The sequence below is a fragment of the Vidua macroura genome, chromosome 19 (assembly GCF_024509145.1).
Source record: "Vidua macroura isolate BioBank_ID:100142 chromosome 19, ASM2450914v1, whole genome shotgun sequence".
Lineage (NCBI taxonomy): Eukaryota > Metazoa > Chordata > Aves > Passeriformes > Viduidae > Vidua > Vidua macroura.
This window is the reverse complement of record NC_071589.1, coordinates 4,599,053-4,621,406: the sequence shown is the minus strand read 5'-3', so window position 1 is coordinate 4,621,406 and position 22,354 is coordinate 4,599,053. Positions and strand designations below refer to the sequence as shown.

The window sequence follows — 22,354 nt, the reverse complement described above, 5'->3', positions numbered from 1 at the left end:
CACAGGGGTGTAGAAATCCAGCTCACCTGTCTCCTGGCTTAAACTCTCGTGAAACCTTGGTCTTCTTCTTCTTGTGCTTCCGCTTCAAGTTTTTGATGGAAAGAGGGATGCTCTTCTTGCGGCAGGTGCCACTGCCACTCTGGGACGAGGCAGTGGAGCTAGCAGAAGAGGTGACAGAACTGGTGTCATCAGTGTCATCAGCTGCCTCATCGTCAGCATCCTGCTCCATGGACTGCAGCCGGTAGTCAGGCAGCCCTTCCTCCTTCAGGAGAAAGGGAGGCTGCTGCTGCCGTGCTGCTGTTCCCCCTTTCTCCTTCCCTGTTTCTTCAGGCTGCTCCTCCTTTCTCTCCCCAGGACTTGGTGCACTGTTGGAAGAGTCATCCAGATCACACTTGGATTCAGGCTTAAGCTCTTCTGATTTTTGGTCAGCAGCTGCAGCAGACTCTTTTTCAGGGGCTTCACTGGTGCCCTGAGACTCCGGGGAGCAGGACATGATCTTCACGATCTGCTTCTTCAGCAGCCGTCTCACCTGGAGAGAGCAGATGTGGGTCAGACCTGTGCCTGGACACTCATCAGGCTGCCAGCCAGCCATTCCAGGGGAATGCTCAGCTTTGTGCAGGAAAAACAGCACCTATGGGGCTCTGCAAATTTCACCTGCACCAGACTACTCTGCAAACCAGCATCTCACAGTGCTCTGCTTAGGAGCAGCACTGCACTAGCTCAAGTAAAGTGAGCTTTGCTCCTTCAGCTTATTTTAACCACGTATTGAACTTTTTTGTTATGGAAGGTCACAAGAAGCTGCCCAATTAAGTCCATGTAACATGCAAAGACATGCAGAGAGGTCACCATCTACACACCGATGACATCCTGTTATTCTAGGAACATCATGGCTCTACAGCCAGTAGGTAGAGACCACAGCATGACTCAACTGGCCTAGGAAGCAAAAACAACTTCCCTGTTTCACTGCAGCAAGGATTTAACGGAACATTTCAGCTCCATGAGAATGCTAAGGAAAACAACATGTTTTTAAGTCCCAGCTGTCACAGCACACTTGACCCCTGCAAGGTGACACTTCTGTGTTGAGGCCCTGTTCATGTTCTCTCAAGGTGTTAGCTGCATGCTTCACCTGGAGCAGTCAGACTGCTCCACAAGGTGACTTCCCTGCTGGCAACAACAAGCCATTACTCTTCACAACCACTTCAGGTGTCACATTTCAGACCACATGACTACCAGGAAGATCTCTGCTTTAAAAGCCACAGTGACCACAAAAGCTTAGAGAAGTCAACGCCTCCCTCAACCCCTCAACTCACCTTTTTGGCTACTGATCCTTCACCCAGGACACAGTTCCTCTCTGGACATTCACAGGTGATTTTTGCAGGTTCCACTTTGTCTGGGAACACGTAGAGGCACCTTTCCCCAAGCTGCCTTTGGGCATGGTCAAAGCACCCCAGACGCTTTACCCTGGCAGAACAGGAGAGCCGTGAGCACAGAACAGTAACAGAACCCAGCAGTGCCCAGAGCCTTCACAGGGCTGGCGTGGCCTCACACCAACAGTGCTGCTGCAGGGGTGGCAGAGCACCACACCAAATCATTTCCAGGCACACAATTCTAAAGGAGAAGGGGGAATCTCACCAGGGACTGGGTGGGGATACAAAGGGTTTGGGTGGGACACAAAGCACTCCTCTCCCTGTAGCTCCCCCCTTCCCCCCAGAGAGAGCTGCCAAGAGACATTTGGGGTTTTTTGCTGTAATTTGAGAGTTGCTCCCCTCCAGTGCAGGAGCTCCAGGCAGAACCCACACTGACAGTGCTGCTGCTCATCTGACTTGTCTTTTGAGCTTTCCCAGCCCATTCCAGCAGCTGCAGCCTGCAGAGGGCACCAGTTACTGCCTGAGCACCAGCCCGGGCTGCAGCCGCACCCCTGAGCCCCACCCCTGACCCACACGGAGCTGCAGCCTGCTCCAGGCAGGAGTGGAAGGACAGGGGAAGAAGGAAGCTGCTGCCAGACACCTCTCTGTTGACCTACCAGCTGGAGAGAACTTGGCATTAGCAGGATGCTTGCCCTCGTGCTGGTAACTCAAGTGTCTGCTAAACTAATTTGGAAGTTGCTCTTTCATATTTTTGAAGCTCTGGGATATGCAGGCATGCAATGTGGAAAAAAAAATCCCACTGGAAACAGCAGCATTGTGTCTCTTCACTTGGTAGGCCTGTCACCCACAGTCTCCAGGGCCTGAGTGCTGGGAGTGAAAAAAGGTTTTCAAGGGATCTCACCTGGACAGCTTCTCCTGGCTGATTATTGAGGGAGGAGGGCTCACACTGTCAGTACCTCCAGGACAGAAGCTTTTAGTGATCCAAGTAACCTTTAGTTCTACCACCTGTACCTACAATGTAGTGACAGAAAAGGCAATTACACATTTCAGAGACTTTCCCAGACCAGTGTCTCAGATCTGAAAGTTTATGTACAGGAAAGTGTAAAACTGCTTTTATCATTTAATATGGGCAAGTGAAGTTTCACCACATCCAGGACAATCACAGTGCCCCCATAGCCTGACCCCTGACAACAGATTCTACAGCTTTTATCTTCAAGGAAAGACAAGTGACTTGGGAAGGAAGCTATGGTACATATAAATCAGCAGTCCAATGTCACAAAGAGATATGCTAATGGACTTGGAGCTGCTCCTTCTTTAAGCAAAGAATCAGCAATATTTCTCCCTTTTTGGACAGCATGCAACATTAAGTTTCAATAGAAGATGTGCTCCTATTGCCCTAATGATCAGCAGTACTGCCCTCTGAGTGTGCTGACACATGATTACTTTACAGGGTGCCAGCAGGTACCCTCGCTAGGATGCTAAAAAGTCCTGCCAGTCCCCAGTGAGAAATTTGTCACCTCAGAACACCACAGCCACAGCACATTTGCTCTTGGGAGGTTACCATGGCAAGCTGACTCTGCTCCAAACAGCCAGCCAGGGACCATGCAAGGCAGAAGGTGGCCATGTGTCAGGGTATCAGTCCTTACCTCTTCCACCACCACTCTGAACTTGCTCTTTGTGCTCAGAACAGGCTTCACACCTGAGAGCCACTGCACACTGGAGAACACTTTAGATGGCCCGATGAGGACTTGTCCAGGATAAAAGCCATATGAATCATCAAAGAAGAGACCCTGTGGGAGTAATGGAGGGGAGAAAAACAGCATAAAGGACTCTAAGATTTAATATCCCAGCATTTCCCTTCCACCTTTTGTGATCAGTACAATTAACTATAAAGGTAAAGTCTGCAAGATGCCCATCTCCTGTATCTCGTCCTCTCCTGAAGGCAAGCCAGCCGTTCCTATAGCAACCTGCTCTGTCACACATCCAAACAGGACCAGGACTTGGTGCAGGAGAAGCAAAGGTACTTGCAAGAAACAAAAGATGCATATTTCCACACAGAGGTTCTCAGTAACAAGGTAGCCAAGGTCAGCAGGGCAAGGACATCTCTCTCTTTTCCATGCTCTAATTCAAGCACCTGTATCTTTCAGAGGCAAAGGATGTGTGCCTTCACTCCTCTGCTTGTCAAATTTAATGTGTAAGTATTATTCTTGTCTCAGGTGGATTAGTTAATACGACAGTTCTTTGAAAACAAAAACAGGACAGTAAACACAACAATTGCTTTCCTAGAGCTCCTTCCCATTGATACTGAGATTCAGAGTGTGGGGGCGGACAGAGCAGTTTAGGGTAGATAAAATACTGAGCATAAAACTGCATTGAGTCTTGTAATTTGTCAGAGGGGATAAGAGCAGTGTGACAAGATCTAAGTCAGGTAACCATCTAACACACAGCAATTCTGAGCACAGGATCAAGAGTAACACTGGAGACAGCCTGTGATTCAGCCCAAACTGCGATTCCCCAGAGGACTCTGTACACTTTAAAGGCAGCCTGACTCAAAACAAGCCATCTCTAAATTGGGTAACCAGAAGCTAAATGTTGCTACAACATCCATTTAGTGAGCAGAAAATACACTGCACAACCCAAAGTAGCAGAGACTGAGGTATTGGAGAATATCGAGTGACAGACCACTCCTTTTCTGTACAGAACCAGAAAACCACAGCAGCACATCCTATTGAACTGATATTCCATTTACTCTTCAACAAGCTGGCATCAAGTTTTAGCAGAAGTGCAGTTTTAGATCAAAGGGACCTTTGCTTTGAAGGCTGGGAAGGGATAAGAGCTCAGTGCTTTGCTAGTTCCTAAGAATCACACGTCATCCTCTGCCATCTCCCAACACTGCTGCCAGCAGTGCAGCAAGGCCCTTAGGAAGAACAAGCAAGCTGTCATCAGCCTTTGAAAGTGAGAGAGGTTAGATCCCATCACACAGCAAACTGTTTTACCCAAAAGCAAGCAAAACCTTCCCTGCCACATGATTTGGAAAATGCCAGTATGGTGGCATGTCTCAGTTCAAAAAACTCCACGGACTGCAGTAACAAGAGACATTCTCTTACATGACCTGAAAACCTGCTTCTAGCAGAACACCTGTTAAACAAAACACCTTTTTCCTGAAGAGGAACAGTTTTTAAAAGCAGTAAATTGAGTAAGAGCCTTTAGAAGCACATGCAGATAGAAGGAGCAGTGAGTGAACTGCCTTGACACCAGCCAGCTGACAGTGTTACACAAGTTGTTTACAAAGAAACCAGTTGGATGTATCAATTGTAATATCTCCTCAAACCTTGCTCATGACTAACTTCAGCTTTAAACTGTTACTGTAAGTGATAAAGTTTCAGGACTAATAAATGCCTATGAATTTTGCCTTCTCCCTCCCTCCTGCATAAAAAGTTTCCAAGACAAAGTTGATCAAAGGACTCTCAGGAGAGTCGGCAGCTCACCGAGTCACTGACGTGGGGACAAACATCATACAGCTTGGCTCCATCTTCTGTGCTCATGGAACACCTGGAAACAGACAGGAGACACATGGTCACATTTCCAGAGCCATCCACCCCAAAAGCAAACAGCACCCAAGGAACTGATACTGCCTGAGCAGGTCTGGCCATACACCCAGCAGTGTATCACTGAGCTTTTATGGGCACTGGTTATAGACAGGCTGTAAAAGCATTAAAAGTATCTAAAGGTCCCATTCAACATGTGAAAAACCAAGCTAAGTAACAGGCTGGGTGCTGGACAAGATCTGTCAGCTGCAGAGGTCCCATCTGTTACTCACACCATGCTGGGACCTAAAGGCAATTTGGGCATATTTCCTTTAGTGATAGCTTCATTTCCAGAGTAAGTTCTGGTGGCATTTCAAATGATTCATTAGGAAAAGGTTTTGCAAGCAGCACTTCACTTTACACAGCTGTGCAGGAGCCGGTACAAGATTCCAAGCAACGTTTTAAATTGCACCAGTAACTGCAAGCATTACAGATAGATGTGTGGCTATTTTTCTCTCCTAGTTTAATGCAGTTTTAAGAACCTTCCAGCCTGGGTTAACTGCACAGTAACACAGTCAAACTCTCAGATGCATCCACCAATCATCTGCTACAGCTCCCACATTAATCACTTCTCTTAGACTCAGAGCTGGCTGCAGGATTGGGGATTTGATTGTTGTGTTTTAAACATCAATGTCAACACTCAATTTACAAGACAGATGGGCTACTCCCCAGCTGCCAGGCCCATACGCCTCTTGGCCCTCCACTGGTTCCTTCCTTGCCTTGCATCAAGAGTTTGTTGGATAAGACAGGCCTCAGTAACAGAGAATATAGTAAATCCGTAAGGGTTGGCATGCAAGTCACTGTCTCATATGCAAGAGAAACAGAATTCAGATCCTTCTGCTGGTTTTGCAGAAATTTCACCATATATTTCTTTCAATATCTCTGGTTAAATCTTTCTCTAGGCTTTGGATTGTGTTTTCATTTATAAAAAATTCAGTGAAAAAGAAAGCTGTTCTATCTTGGGTAGCTTTTTCATCTTCGATAGAAACCACTAGCCTGCAAATTTCCACCATTTCACAGACCCTTTTTTAAGGTAAGAATTCTCCCTGCATCTCGGTAAAGTTATGCTCTCCTACTGAGAAATAGTCTGGAACAACCACCCATCTTAAACAGCTACTTTTGCAGAGGAGAAACACAGTTTAAAGACCAATGTGCTTTATTTCTGGAGCACTGATCTGCTGGGATTGGAAAAAACTGTCACTTTTCAGACTACAGCTTTTCCAGAGGGTTGTCAATGAATCTCAATGTTTTCAGAGAAAGAAGTATTCTCTTGCTCTACATCAGAAGATCATGCAAGCAGATAACTTATCACTATGTAAATGAAGCCCAAACTGTTTCTTGTTCTTATAAAACAGATCAGGATTGTGAAAACCGGGGGGACAGTTTTCTACACGAAGGAGAGAAGTACCTGGCTCCATTGGAGAGCTTGAGGATGACCTGGTTCTTCAAGTCATAGACCTTGCCCAGCCAGCAGTCATAGGCTATGTAGTCACCATACATGAAAGGCTGTGATGAAAACAGGAAACAAAACTTTAAAAATAATTGTTGTAGCTGGAGCCAATTTTATCACTAAGACTAATTTTTCATCCCAGAGGAGCTCATATCCTACTGTCTTGCTGCAGGCTGTGACTTGGGATGTGTCATGACATTCCTGCTCTTCACTTCCAAATTATCTTTATCTCAGAGGAAAAAGAACAATGAAAGAACAATGAAACCAACCAGTTGGTTTCCACCTGGTCCCTGGAAACCAACTATCCACTCAAAGAGAGAAACAGATATGTTTGAGACTGTTCCAGCTCAACAGAAACATGCTTGACTCATCTCAGCATTTTTATAGTCTGTTTAAGCAGCAGTGGTGTCGCAGCTCAGCAGCTCTGGGCCACGGCCACGGGCTGCCCTGGTCAGGTTGCCACACCAGCTTTCCACACTCAGTGCAGGAGTTCTCACATAATTTAATGTCAGTCTAGCTCTTCAAGACAATTTGGTCTCAGCAATGTGATGAGAAACACAGAACAGATGGGGAGATGAGGAGATGCTGCATCATCTTCTGCTAGGGAGGTTTTTAAAATAAAACCAAACTGCAGATGCATCTTGCACAACATGGATGCTTCGCCTTCAAGAAAGACTTGAAGTACAGCAGCATCCCTCCAAACCACCAGGCCCTGGCTCCCTTTGGCTGTGTTCTCACCCAGATATGCTGCAGGTCTTTGCTGTTGACAGGGTAAAGGATGCAGTTGGTTCCCACCAGCTTCACAGCACACTCGATGTTGACGTCAATTACGGTTCCACACTGACTGTCCTGAAAACACAAAAGGGAAAAAAGGTTTGTTACCTAGGGAAGGTCCTACACACAAATGTATGTGTTTTGTGTACAAGTCATAAGTTCAGAGACAAACTTCAAGACTAAACCCCCTATTATCCTTCAGGTCCTTGTTCTGCAGGGGCATTTCATACAACACTATTAAGAGCTCAGAAGGTGAGATCACTATTACAGACCTGTAATGTTTTCTTCACAGTTAGAATCTGAAATAGCTGCTAAAGCAGAGACTCCTACACCTGGTCAAATAAGACCATAGTGTATGAGGTTATAAATGATTTATTTGCTTTAAAGCAAGTGATTTACTTGCTTTAAAATCTGCCTGGCTCCCAGCTCCACAGGACCACTGTGCAGGTACTGCCTTGAGTCAGCAAAGGCAGGGGCAGATCAGCAACAAAACAGAAATTCTTTAAAGCTGTTGTGACTTTAACACACAATTTTGAAGGACATTATAAATAGTCTCTATTTTGTGTCATACTGAAAAAAAATCTGGCACCTGTGGTCAAATATCAAGGTTTGCAGCCAGATAATTCACAGTTGGTCTAATTATAAGATGGTCTGTCATTATCTCCCTCACTTTTTAACAAAGTTTTAATCTTTTTTGTCCCCAAGAAAAGAAGACATGCTGTCAGGAGCCTTCTGGGGGCAGCTTGGCAGGGAGCACACAATGTGCACGTTGCTCACACATATGGTGGGGGTCTGCAAGGAAGGACTGCTAACCCAAATACTGTCAAAGGCAGCAGCTGCCCTGGCCTCCTGACAGCTGGGACAATCGATAGTCTTATTTATTAAAGACCACAAGTCCATTATCAAAGCTGACTGAGGGCCAGCATCACAAATGCCCTGGTATGAGCTGTCCTTATCTCAAACATCAAGGTCTCTGCTCCAGCAGGACTCGAGCACAACACTCAAAGGGCTTATACCCTGCAAGGAGTGGATTTGTTTGCTCAGTTCTGTTCTTTCAACCACGGGAAATGTTTAGTCAAGGCTTTTACTCAGAGCCCTGGGCAGCCCTTGTGGGAGTTCAGGAGTTTGCTGGTGCTCAACTCATTCAGTTTCATCTTGAGGACTGGCAGTTGGAGCAAAGACAGTCCAGGGTAATTCCTGGACAGACTGCTCAGCCTTTTTGGCTGGCTTGCTTTCCACCTGCCTGCCTGCTGCTAGTTCTCTCCTCAACCCAGCCCAGTGCCCTGCAGCCCCGAGGCTCCCAAGGCAATGGGATCAGGAGAGTGGGGCCTGCCCCAGGCAGAGCTGTGCCAGCATGCCCAGGAGGGCTGGGAGAGCCAGGCTGGCAGACCCCAAAGCAGCAGGGGCTCATTCCCGCCACTGCTCCACATATCACTCCCATGCCTTTCCAGAAGGGCTGGGAAGCAAAGGGAGCCTTTCCCAGCTTCAGCTCCATTACAACAGACTGCAGCTAAGCTTGTTGCCTGCACAGGCTTGCCAGGCCTAGCAGAGCTGTACCATCACTCTCACCTGAAAAGGGTTGGCCAGAACTACTTTGGCTTCACAACAGCTGCTGCCAGCACGATTCGAGCCGTGGGATGAGTGAGGCCTGCTCAGAAGTGGCACCTGCTCAACAAACCCACAGCTTCTGCAGGCTACAGCACAGCCACCTGCCCTGCTTTTCCTCCAGAGTCAGCTAAAACAAGTATACCCACACCATCCTCTGGCTGTGCTTTGCAGTTCAGGCCCTGTGTTTTAGACTGTTTTTTGTTAGTCAGAACCAAAAAACCCTCCAGAAACAAGTGCCTTGTCCTACACTCTGCATTTCAAAATTAATTTTTCCTTTATCAGCAGCCAACACAACAGCAGCTCTGAGACATGATACAATCCAACACCTGTGATTTCTGTGGATCATATTGTCTCCTTGTCTAAAACCCATTTAATGGATGGTGAAAGCACAGCAAGCAATAAAACCAGGACTGGAGTGACTGATGTGCTCCAGCACCCTTCTGCCTGTTCTCTAAGAGAAGGTACCTGCACCATCCTAAAGGTGCCTCCCACCTAACACAGCTGGGTCCTATTAGTCATGGCCAAGAGCAACAGGTTTAGATCAGCCTGCTTCTCCTTCCAGTTATAAAATGCTTGAGCAAGTGCAGAGCCCTGTCTGTGGTTAAGAAAGCAGAGATCAATGTTGTGAGCAGCCCTAGGACTTACAGGGCTGTCAAATCACAATTCTCCTCCCTCACCTGCCCCCGAACCCTCCTTTATTATGAGTTTACTTATTTCCCTGTCACATGAAACGTTAGCCTGCAACAGAGGATGCAGATTTGCAGGCTGAGGGGTTCTGCTGAATCACTGAGTTTATAGCAATGCTCAGCAGTGCAGTCCCAGAAAGAGACATTGCCGACTTGTCTCATCTCCAGGGCAGGTCCTCAGCTGAGCACAGCTCAAACACACCCATCCTTTCATTAGCTGATCCCATTAAAGGAGGGGCCAAATGAAACGAGCTGATATTTCACAGGTCTGTTACAAAAATCCATTCCCATCAATTCCAACAGCAGAACTGGAAAAGGGAGGAGACTGAACTGAGTGAGGTTCAAGCCTCACTCAACTCCACAATTGAGTGCACTCCCTAGATCTTGCTCCTGCTTCTTCAGGTACCCTGATATCATGCACCACACTGGAGATACTGAGTATTTAAGCAATGAATGGATGCCTTCCCCTTCAGAGACAAGGCTTTAAGGCAGACCAGCAAACTCCCATCCAAGACTGCAGCAGCCCTGGAAACACAGCCATCAATCCCATATCTTCCACCTCCCATCCTTCTACTCTTTCCCTCAGCATTCTCTTTTCTAATAAGAGGATCTTTACACCACCTTTATTCCTTTGTTTAAAAGGGACAGCATAGCCAGAATCCTTTGAAACAACAAAATCCAGTTGTCTGACAGATTACAGACCTACTTCTTACCTTTTCCCCAAATTAGCATATCATCTGGAAAAATTACCTCTGCCACTTCTGCTTCTCATCCAGCTGAATTAGACTTTCAGGCCCAACTGCATTCAGTGAAAATAATTTCATTTTATGCCTTTCCCCCTGAAGCAGTCTTTTCCCACACTCAGTGCTCAATGAGAAGCACATGGATTTTGAGTCAGCTCTCCTCTCTTGAGGAACAGAGGATTTCGAGTTCTTCTGGCTCAAGGTTAAAAACAAGCCCTAAGAGTGTGTGGAATACAGAATAAGTTCCACATTCTCCATTTGCCAGGCCAACTGGCGCAGGGCAACCATCCCACATCCTGAATTTGGCAGGCTGACACTTGCATGTTTTCTATTTTAAATGCTCCTGTAATTTTTGGAATATATCTGTTAGCAAGTGAAGGTTTTCTTTGGGATAAAGGGGGTTTATTGTTTAATTCACCCCCACTAACACTTAGAAATATTTGAGGGTGAGGACATGGAAGTCATCCTCAGATTTGTTACACTTTTTAATAGAGAGAAGAAATTAAGCTATAATCTCACCATCCCATCAATTAAAAAAATGAAGTTACTGGGCACAAGGGTCAAGCAAATACCATTATTTAAACATGCAAACCAACACTAATGAATGTGCAAGACAACTGCTGGGTACATATCTACCAAAGCATGTGCAGCAAGCCAGAGGAGCCAATTTCTGCTCAAATGAGAATGGAAATTGCAAACAAAAGCAGCACATCCATGTTTGCCAAGAGGAGAACAACCTGCTGTCCTGAAAGCTTAAAATTACCTTAAGAAGCACTGGATAACAAACATTTGAGAGACAGGACTCAAAGCATGCCCCTGAGTGAAAAGAACATTCTGACAGCTCCAGCTGTGCCAGGTACAACACTGTGAACAGCCTATAATTCCAGTTTCTACCTGTTCATTGTTTTGGATGAGAACTCTTTCATAAAGCTGCAGTTTTAGAAAAATATGTTGACTTCAAATTTCCATTTCAAACAACCATTAAATTTCTTAAGGAAATACTTTGCTTCAGCAATTTTTAAATTATTATTCAAGCTTCTCATTCCTTTTTTTTTTTTTCTTTGTAATATGCTGTGAAAAAGGGAGTGGGTTTACTTTTATTAATTGACAAAAAAAGGCTTTATTTAAAAATAACAAAAACCCAAACAAGCCAGACAGGTCAGAGAATAGCCTTCTCTATCCCTGCACCAGGCTGCACACCATGTGGTCCAACTGCAGCAGTTAGTGGCCAGCTGCTTCCTTCATCACAGCCTTGGTAGCCACATTGCTGGAAGCAAGTCAAGAGAAGATAGAGGCAAGCACATGGCAGGGCCATATGGCTCAGGGTTAGAGGTTAGCTCTGAGCCACAGCAAGAAACTGCCAACCTTGCTGAGCTCCTAAAGAGTGCACATCCCATCTGATCATCAATACTCAACAGTCTCCCCAGTATTCCCTACACAAAACCCAAATTCATACATCTCTGATAGGCACAAGTGCCATACAACTAGAACAGAGGGGCTGGGACATAGAACAGCATCCAGAAAGAGCAAAGGGAACAATTATCAGCTGCTGTTTAAGAACCAGCTTCTTTCTGTCAACCCAGCTGTGTTGGATGCTCCAGCAGTGCTGGGTTTGCTGAATTTCTGGGAAAAGCTGGAAAAGATGCTGCTTACTGTAGATTGAGAGGTGTGTCTGAAAATACTCCCTCCAAATTCTCTACCAGAGAACACAAAGAGACAAAGGCAAGCAGTGGAACTGGGATCTGCCCCCACTCCAACCTCCCTGTTAGGTCTGGGAGAATAGGTCCACAGTCCCCACATCTCAGAATGAATTAATGCAAAACTAAGGATGGCAGGGTAGACAGGCTTCTTGTCTCCTTCCCTGACCATGTCCAGGATTGCTTGCTCAGGAGACCTTTGCAGCTATGCAACTGCAGAGAGGCAGCCTTAGCAGAATTCCATTTTCACTGGAGGCAGCTAAGTCTATCCAACACATGAAAAATAGAACATCCTCAAAGCGTTACTGTCCAGCTCCATTCAAGCAATTTGGCCAGTCCTAGAAACCTATGCAGCAGTATCACAATCAAAAAGGGACGAAGGAAAAAAAGCACTTACACTGGAGCTCATGTGTCTGACCACATCTCGAGGGACCACTGAGCGATCTTCAAGCTTCAGCTAAGGAGAGAGAGAGAGAGAGAGATTGGCTTTAGTGATGACCCCAGATGATACTCAGTCAGAAATAACATGACAAATACAAATGCACAGTATCCCAATCTTCCAGACTGAGGAGGATTGCAGCGGAGGATGCTGAGGCACTTCCATACACAGAGTTAATCCCACTGGCACACTTGCAAAATCCAGTTGACAGATCTGGGGATCCATCCATGACTGTGCTCTAAGTCAGCAGACACATCAAAAAGGGTGCAGACATTGACTCATTCATCCCCTCGAGTCTCCCTCTCCTCTTCCTCTGCCTGCACCACGCATCATTTCCTACCCACATCCAGTCTATGTAGTAGAGAAGACAGAAGACACATGAAGCAGCACATCACACCACAGCTCTGTGTCTCATCCTGCACACTTTTTATCCAAGATACTCCCAAATATCTGTGGAAAGCCTGTTTGGCTTGGGACACATAAAGCAAGGTCCTGTACCATAAGAAGTCTTGGCTGGCAGGGGAATAGTTGACAAATCCACTGCAGCAAGCACTTGTCTTGAAAAAAAAAGGAAAAGAAATAGCTGTTTCTGCACTTAGAAGCTCTCAGGTACACGCAGGTAACTAAACATCAATAAGGCCATGGATAAAGTCAAAGCACTGCTTACTCCAGCTCCTGCTAAAACACTTGCTGGCAAAGAGCTTGTTCTGGCAACAAAGGATGTGGTTAAACCATCTTTATGTACCCTACAGCAGCTCACACAGACCTGTGGACACCAGGAGTGCTACTGGAAAGGGAATGCATCACTTGATGAATCTTCAGTGATTAACCAAGTGATGTCCTTCCAAAAGTGGCCCTTCATCCAGCTGTTTCAGTGACCTCAAGACTACCTGCAGACTATTTCATTAAGTGTTAAACAAGCTTAAAACTACAAAATGCAGCTGCCATTGAATACACTGGAATGCTACACGAGGGATGATGTCCTGTGAGAGGCCACAAGACTGAACTCCAATTTCAGGCTTGCTCAGCCTCCCAGTAACTCAGCTAAAATCTCCCTCTGCTGAACAGGGAGAAACCTCATCTGCATTTCAGTGGTCCAGAAGTTATTTGCATTGGTACATCACTGAGCCCTGCAAACACACTCATTACACACCCCGTGCTCTGGGAAGTGCCACATGAATGCACCATCAGGGACAGAGCATCTCTCACATGTCACTTTCAGAACCAGCCGTGCCACTGCTGCTGCATTCCCGGCTTTTCCTTGTTCATCCCAGCCTGAACTCCACTGTGCTCTGTCAGCATTTCATCCTAACCCACTCCCTGGCTTACAGCCTCCTTTACTAAATTAGACAAATCTATAATTCAAAGACAAGATCTGGAATTAAACCAAAGGACCTGAGTATTTATCATCTTCTTGACTGTGTGTTTCAGTAAGAGAGGAAGAGACCCAGCCAGGCAGGCTTTTAGACCCAACTTCTGGAGTCAGAACCACACCAGAGTGGGAAACCTGAAGCCCACAGCACATTTCCAGATTGCAGAATTGCTTTCACTGCCTCCCACATCCCACTGTGGTATATGGATAGACATCAATTTTTATAAAGTTTTCTAAAATTATTTGTTAAAGTAAGTACTGTATAGGCGGCCTTTTAAAATCCAGAATCAGGCTGCAACATTTACATTCCAGTAAGTAGTCAAGCATGAGGAGCAGTTTGGGTACTGTAACTGAAGTATTCTTGCTGCATAGCTCCAAGTGTATGATGATACTTTCATTTCAAAATGCATTAGGGCTTAAATTGATGCATAATGTTTCAACACAGAACTCAGCCATACTGTTCCTTATGATGCAGCCTCTGAAGAACTCAGATCATTAAGATGATTCTATGTTACCCAGCAGCAGCAATATCTTTGGGTTAGGTCAATGCTGGTAAATCACAGAAGCTGTAAATCAGCAGCATTCCCATTTTGTGATCCTTCCTCAGGAATATAAATCATACCAATTCTTCCCAAAGCAAAGCATAAAACTTCCTCTACAGGGGGACTATATTTAACCTATTTTCAATTCTCTTGGCTTTTAAAGGTAGCACTATTTTCAGCTTCATGTGCCAGACCCACCTGTCTCAGCAGCAAGAAAAAGCAAGCCAAGGAGCAGGTAGAATGCCATCATCAACAATAAATACTTCACAGGTCTGTCATGTCAAAAAGACTCAAAATCCACGAGAAACCCAACCAGAGTGAGCTGGAATGGCTGCTGATGAACACAACAGTTCAGTGATTCCTCCTGTCCTCTGTCACACCCAGAGCAATGTGATCATCAACCAGTGGACAGCCTCCCTCCCCCAGCACTGAGGGAATTCTGTTGCAGAAGCACTTTTAAAATAGGTCCTCACAGTTGCTATATTTACCTCTAAGAAAGTCAGTATTAACACGGCTGGGTTTCTGTTCTAGCCACGTGCCTCAGTAATAGCCCCAAGAATGAGAAACAGCAGTTTCCCAGAGATGCTCTGAGGAATCCTATGCTCCTGTATGCCAAGCTGAGCTCCCTCCTCAAATGCAAGATGTGTTTGTGTTGCTTTTTAAAAAATAAATTCACTATTACAAATGTTAAATAAGGCAAACCAAAGACACTCATCACTATACACACATTTTACCCTGGTGAAGAGCGATGACACACCCAGCCTGGGGTCAGTTATGTTCCTTAGGGCCTTAACTGCAAAGAGAAGTGGCAGAACAGCTCTGGCCCCCATTTATTTCCTTTGCTATTCAGATGCTCTCTTGGTGCTCAGCACTGAATCAGTGCCTGAGCTCCACAGCAAATTTACTCATCAAAAGGCAGCAGCTGCAATCTGGAGAACACCTGATACTTTAGCAGGGCTGATGATGCTCTCAAACCACACACAGCAGGAGGAATACACAAAATCTGATTGTCTGCATAGAGAACAAGCACCAACAGGATCACATTCACCTTCTCAGCTGAGTCATCTCACCTCAAATGAAATAAGGGAGCCATCAGGGCTCACACCTGGAACTGGGCAGACTGGGAGAGGACAGACACTTCCACTGAGCATTAGCTTATTAAGCCTTGGGAGCTTTCTGCTTTCATCCACTTGCCTAATTTTTTATTACAAACTTGTTATTTGAAACAAAATCTTTGTGGTTTGGGCTTTGTTTGTTTAAACTAACAGCAGAGGTTGAGAGAGATGTCTGACAGAAAACTGAATTCCCACTTTAGCAAACAATTTGGCAGTGAGGTGCAAACATCCCCAGGCAGGGGTGGGCTAAACTCCCATTGTAACTCTGGGTTTAATCTCTCAACTCCCTTGAGCAAATGCAAGATATGCTGCCAATTTGCCTCTCCAACAACTCCCTGCTGACAAGAGCTCAAAACCAGAACAATTTACTTTGATGATCTGGACTAGCCACAGATGCCAAATACTGTGTCAGGTAAATAAGTAACAATCACTTCGGAAGTTCAGTGGTAAATAATATGGGAGTTGCTTGGACTGATATAGGGACAAGCAGCCCTGGGTGGTGTGAATCCAAACAAACTGAGCACTGGAGATACTCAGTAGTGCCATAAATCCCTGGTGTCTCTCTGCGTAACTTAGGCAGAGCTTAATTCACTAATTAGCAATTTAGGTTTGCTTGTAACATCCTTGGTGCCCAACAGTGGACAAAACCACTCCCACTACCACTGTCACCATCCCTCAGAATGTTTTATCCAACAGAGGAGAAAGGACAACTCATTCACACTGCCAGCACATCCCTTCCTTTCCTATTCCCATACAGATTCTTTTCTGCATGGGGCAGGAGGCTTGGAATTTCACTTTAGGAGAAACAGAAGGTGGTAATTCTGCCTGCAAATAGCATTTTGGTTTGCTACTGCCACACTGCACTCCAGGTAAACAATATTGTCACAGGAGGTAGGGATGAAAAAACTGTCCCCTGCTCCAAACATCCCAAGAAGAGATGCTGGGGACAAGTTTAAACACAGACAGGAACCTGAATGCATCAACACACAGTCCTTGGTTGCTCAGTCTCAAACATGCCAGGACATACCTTCCTTCAGAGGGGCTGACTGCTGAGCTGCAATGCAGGTTCATCCCACACTGGGACACCAGGAAGGACAGGAGACCCTGGCACTGTGACTCAACACTCAGCTACACACAGATGTGGGAGGCACACCTTCCACCTCGATCAATCCTGAGTTTACAGCTGCATTTCTGCTCAGCTGCCCAGCAACAGAGAGCACCCTGGCTGTGGGAGAGGGCACCTGATGCAGTATAATGCCTGCCAGTGCCAGCTGCCTGCGTTGAAGTTCATGCTTGGCCAGTGCTGTCTCAGATTCTGGAGCAGCTGAGGGAGCTGGGGAGGCTCAGCCTTGAGAAAAGCAGGCTCAAGGGGGAACTCTTCCTTCTCTGCAACTCCCTGATAGAAGCTGTAGCCAAGTGGGGGTCAGCCTCTTCTCCCAAGTAACAAGACAAGAGGAAGCAGCCTCACATTGTGCCAGGAGAGCTTTAGACTGGATATTAGGAAAAATTTCTTCATCAAAAGGGCTGTCAAGCACTGGCACAGGCTGCCCAGGGAAGTGGCAGAGTCACCATCCCTGCAGGGATTTAGAAGATGTGCAGCTGTAACTCTTGGGGACATCATTTGGCGGTGGGTTTGGCAGGGCTGAGTTAATGGTTGAACTCAAAAGTCTTTTCCAACCTAAAGAATTGCAGTGTCTGACCAATAAAGAATTAGATTTGCTCAAGGGTGACAGCGTGATCCCACAGCCTCTACCTCCAACACAATCACTGTGGTGACAACATCACTTTCTGAATTTCATCCTCCAAAACAAGATCTCTGGAAATAAGCTCGTACAGATGGAGGAGAAAAAGCAGCACACACACGTGGGTATCTGCTTATAAAAATGAGAATATAAGGTACCACAAAAAAAAAGGAGGAAAACACAATGCTGGATATGAAACTCTGTAAGTTGACCTGAACTGATGTATTATGGTTGAGATATTTATCCAGCTGACTCAGAAGTGAATTATCTGTTATGTAAGATGCTTCTGCCTCTTGACTTCAACAAGGACTTGGACAGCAGTGGCCACCAACAAGGGCAGAGAGGCCAGGCTGTGACTTGCACAGACCTGTCACTTCCACTCAGTCTGGGCTACTTGCCCATCTCACAGGTCCCAACCCTCCCCTTGCACATTTTGTGTAACTGATTTAATTCAAGAACTGCTTCCAGGCTCTGCACCTACAACTGTAAACAAAAATAGTAAAAAAAGAAGAAATTACTTGCAATTTTGTGAAGCCTATTTTGAATTCTCTCAATGGGACTAGAGAAAGTGTGAGGGGAAAAATAATAATGCCTTTTTTAGATGTATTATAATTTTCTGGCCTCCTTTTTAGCGAAGCCAAGGTTTTATCCATATAAGACATGTCACACTTGTCTTTTTGTGACAATGGACAAACATTGTGATGGAGAAGATACGAACTAGGTACTTGATTTCTGTTCAACATCAATAGGTAGAACTTTAGACTCACACAGATGGAGGTTTTTTTAAGCTGCACTGGAGAGTTCTCCCGTCAAGTCAATATCTGAAATCTTCTGGAGTTAAAAATTAATCCATTCCCTGGGACATTCCTCCAGGGCCACCAGGACTGTCACTGTCCTATAAACCCCACATTAGCATTCTGTTTTGAATGGACAGCACCTACTTGAGAGCTTGGAAGTTGCCATGGAAACTTGTAACATCAATGCTCAGAAGATGAAGAAAACCCACAGGTTAAGAGCAAACCACAGGGAAAGCAACTACTGCAGCAAAAGGTAACAAGGCATGACAGACCTCTCCAAACCTCAGTACCACACTCCATAACCAGTTAAAGCTGGGAAATTGTAAAACCTTGCTGGGAAAAGGTAAAACCTTGCTTCACTGAGCTGACAGGCAGGCTCCTTGGAGGTATTTTGAAAGACCTGGACAGCCTCTCAGCACCTGAAACAGCACATGATGTACCACAGTCCCCATGCCTGGTTTCTAAACCCAAAAGCAAATAAATCCTTTTCCCCTCCAGTCCTGAAGCTATGGCTTGGAAACCTCCACCAGATACAATGGTTTGTGACCGGGATCACTTCCAGGCTCCTACTGGAGGTTAAGAGGAAGCCTCCTTACTACATGAAGCAGCCCCTGGCCACCAATCCCCAGCCCCAGGCACCAGGAGAAAACAAAACAGCTCCAGAGCTGCCTTGGCACTGGAAGGGCTGTGGGGTGGGTGCTCATGGAAATGGGCAGGAGAGAGCACAACTGGCAGCAGCCAACTCAACTCAGCATCCCCTAGATCTTATTTTTATAACTCTAAGGTCTGATTATACACTCAAATTCACCTCAGCTAAAACAGCAGTGTAGCAATCAACTCAACATAAGCTGTTTTTATTTTAAATCTAGATGAGGTGTCTAAAAAAGCAAGTCAGCTGTCCAAATATAGCATGGATACACCAAGTTAGATGACAAAAGTTCAGAAATTCAATGACCCAGAAGATCTGAAGCCAAGATATTTTAATATCTTTTCAGTATCAACACATTACCAATGGTATCACATACTACTCTTGGAAAAATATGTTCCATATCCAAAGTTCACCTCCCGTGAAAGACTTGTGTTACATTGATCAGATTGCACTGCACATGAGCAGTTGTAAAAAGCAAGGAGAGAAGAAAAAGCAACAGCAGAGAATCCCCTGGAAGCTCAGAGTTGATTCACAGTGTGACATTTAAAGTGGCACATGTTGCTTCACTTCTAACTGGAGTTTTCCAGCCACGCTGGGTTTTTATGGGAAAGAAAGATGGGCAAATGGGACAGAAGACAGGCTACTAGAAACTTAAGACTCCTGAGAACTAAAATTCTACTACCCAGAGCAGCTGAACAATGAGCTACACAAAACAGAAGGTTTTAGAAACAACCCTTCAGGGATGCAGCTGCAAAAATAGGAAAATAAATCTTTTGCACTGATTGGTACAAAAGTTCTGCCTATGACACCTCCTGGCTACTCCTACATGGCAAGCACAAGTAGTCTGTGGCTCTTCCAGACAAAAAATCCAAAGTCTCAGGAGGCTGTGGAGACTCCTGCATTACTTACAGAAGAACTATACCCTTCTGGGGCAAGGTCTAAACTTTCACCTGCACAAGTATTAAATGTCAGAGTAGTATGTGGCTTCCTACACCAGCACAGAATTGAGCTGGTCACTGCTCTGCCATAGAACTCATATCTTTAATTCACAGGATAGTTTGGGCTGGAAGGGACTTTAAAACCATCTTGTTCCACCCCCTGCCATGGGCAGGGACACTTTCCACTATCCCAGGGTGCTCCAAGCCCCGTCCAGCCTGGCCATAAACACTTCCAGAGATGGGGCAGCCACAGCTTCTCTGGGCAACCTGTAGACAAGTGGAGATTTTCACCCATTTTACTTTAACATCACTCTGCATTTTCATAATATCATGATATTGCTTGTCATCTGAAAACACTCAAAGAATAACAAAAGGAGAAAATATTTAAGTTACTTAGGAATTGCATCAGGACATTAAAAATTTCTTCAAATATGAACAACTGAACTAACTCTGAAGAGCCTTGAGTGACTCAGGAACACACAGTTCCATTTGGTTTGGTCAAAGCAGTGGAAGGACAGTGAGCAGGATCTTTGTTTCCTGTATTCTGTACAAGAGTCCAAAAGCTTGTTCATGAGGCTGCTTTGGGCAGTGCAAAACATCCCTCTGTGGAAGGTCAGGTTGATGATTAACTCCAGGTACAGAAGGACAGCACAGGGGTAGGCAGCAGGGGTGCTAAAATGCTCCCCTGATCTGAAATAGATGTTTTAGAACACTTCACAAAGGCTAAGATGAAACCAAGACAGCTTTGCATCGCAGCAGCTCTACCTGCAGGCAGTCACCTGATCACAGATTACAATTCTTTTGTTCATGCAACCAGCAGCTCTGAATCTGCCAATCATCCAACATTCAGCACATCCACAGCAGCACAAGCTGAGATTCACCACTAAGCCAACCCCAAGTACTGCCTGTTACCTGCAAACTGCTGTGGATTGATTGTACAGTTTGAACATAACATTTTTTTCAGAAAACAAGAAAAAGGCATGGCCTAAAGCAGAATTTTCTAATTAGCTCATGAAGATTCCATCAGTGGTAGGGATGAACACAGCAGTTTCCAGCCCCAGGCCAGTACACACTACTCTAAAACACACTTGCCTGTCACCACCTGAATGTCTACAAATCTCCAAGCCCCCTGCACTAAGGGAACATGATTTTTTTATCTAATTACACACAAACTGTATCCAGGGCTGCCAGGGCCAGGCAGCACCTGCCATCATGCAGAGTGACTGAGTAAACAACAAGTGAGTTTGTGGCAGGCAGCAAAGAGAAGTCTCTGTGACACCCACAGGAGACCAGGCAATCTGAAAAATGAGAACCAGATCACTGCCTCCACATCACTATTCCCTTTTGACACTGCCAGAGGTGCAGGGAGCCTTGTAACACAGCAGCTTCAAAATCCAGCTGTGTCATTAGTTCTGATAATCTCCCAACGCTGTGAAGCCTCCCTGGGGACCTGCAGGTCTCATAAGACAAAGTGACAGCTCTGTAATTTGTCTTTATGACATATTATGGAGACACAGAAACCTGAAGCCACTCAGCTGAGTCCTTTCCAACTGCAGGCTGAAGCTTCCTGAGTCTCCCCTATTTTCACATTGATCTGCAATGGACTTGTAGCTATTTTTGTTCCTGATCATATTTCTGACCACACCACCTATTTTTATTTTTGGGTAATAAAGTATAAAACTCTTTCCACAGCAAAAGTTCTGGTCTTTCAGTCACAGCCAAACAATGCAGGATCTTCCCCTCCTCCCAGCAAATATCACCTTTGAGCCTCCTGGCAGAAAGACACTGAAATATTCTACTTTCCTTTGCCAAGAGATAGAATTTAGTTAAAAAGTCTGAGTAAGTCACTGGATGAAACAAAATTTCACTGTGATTGTAATGAGGGTAAATGCTGTGCTTTGGAGCAGAAAAACTTGGCTTTAACAGAAATCTTTTGCTAAGCAAAAGTAAACCTTCTACATGGATTTCCTTTGTCCAAGAAGTACATTTATTTTACTGACAACAAATCACTTCTGTGGTTCTGCATATTCACATGACATTTTGGAAAACACTACAACAAGATTCCCTGGCCCAGTGAATGCACCACTCTGAGAAAGAAGTACAAGGCAGTAGTTCAAGGGAAGGAAGATAAGACAACAGGAAGGTTACTGGGTTGTTATTATTTAAAGGAAAATAAGCAGGTTTGGGAGCATTTCCCAGAAGAGAGAATGTGGTTGGGAGAGAGGAGGATCCTGGAAGTACACAAGCAAAGCTGCATAAACAACAGCCACTCTCAGCTTTTCAGTATCCTCAGCCTCACTTTTCTATCTGGTGTGTAAATGCTCAACATCACCACACATCCCCATGTGCCAGCCTGGGTTGGATACTTGAAAAAAGGGTAAAGCAGCAAAGACAACCTGGTATCTAAAGAAAAAAAAAAACAAAAAACCCAGAAGAGTTTGAATTTTGCCAACCTTGTCATCAAGTGCTGTTTGTTCAAACAGTACATCCCATACTCACTTCCATTAACCAATAACCAGGACTTTCATCTGGGAACACAATCAAACCCTGTATCTGCAAAAAGGTTTGCAAAACTTTAGAGGAAATAAAAATAATAAAATAAAAATAATTCAGAAAGCCTGAACATAATAATGCTCAGCATAAAGATATAGAAGGGTAAAGTTTAAAAGTAAATGGCTATGACTAGAAAATATGTAAAGATCTTTCAAGAGAACATTTAGTGACTAGGAAGTCACTTAGAGTCCTACAGGGAATTTTTCAAAAATGTCCCTAGCTACAGGATTTAATCTAAATGTTGGATTTTAGTTCTTAACAGCAGTTTACAGTAAAAAATGATCTCCCTTCTCAG

The 22,354-nt window shown here is 45.0% G+C and overlaps 1 protein-coding gene across 1 annotated transcript in view; it reads right to left on the bottom strand.

Annotated features, from left to right (window-relative positions):
- The window catches only part of UBE2O (ubiquitin conjugating enzyme E2 O), a 62,677-nt gene that overhangs the window by 16,743 nt on the left and 23,580 nt on the right, over positions 1 to 22,354 (bottom strand). The window contains exons 2-9 of the mRNA XM_053994684.1: positions 12,310 to 12,369; positions 7,143 to 7,253; positions 6,363 to 6,460; positions 4,856 to 4,919; positions 3,014 to 3,157; positions 2,269 to 2,378; positions 1,311 to 1,461; positions 27 to 529 (exon numbers count right to left, since the gene is read on the bottom strand). Coding sequence (XP_053850659.1) covers positions 27 to 529; positions 1,311 to 1,461; positions 2,269 to 2,378; positions 3,014 to 3,157; positions 4,856 to 4,919; positions 6,363 to 6,460; positions 7,143 to 7,253; positions 12,310 to 12,369 — 1,241 coding nt within the window. The remainder of the gene's footprint in view (positions 1 to 26; positions 530 to 1,310; positions 1,462 to 2,268; positions 2,379 to 3,013; positions 3,158 to 4,855; positions 4,920 to 6,362; positions 6,461 to 7,142; positions 7,254 to 12,309; positions 12,370 to 22,354) is intronic.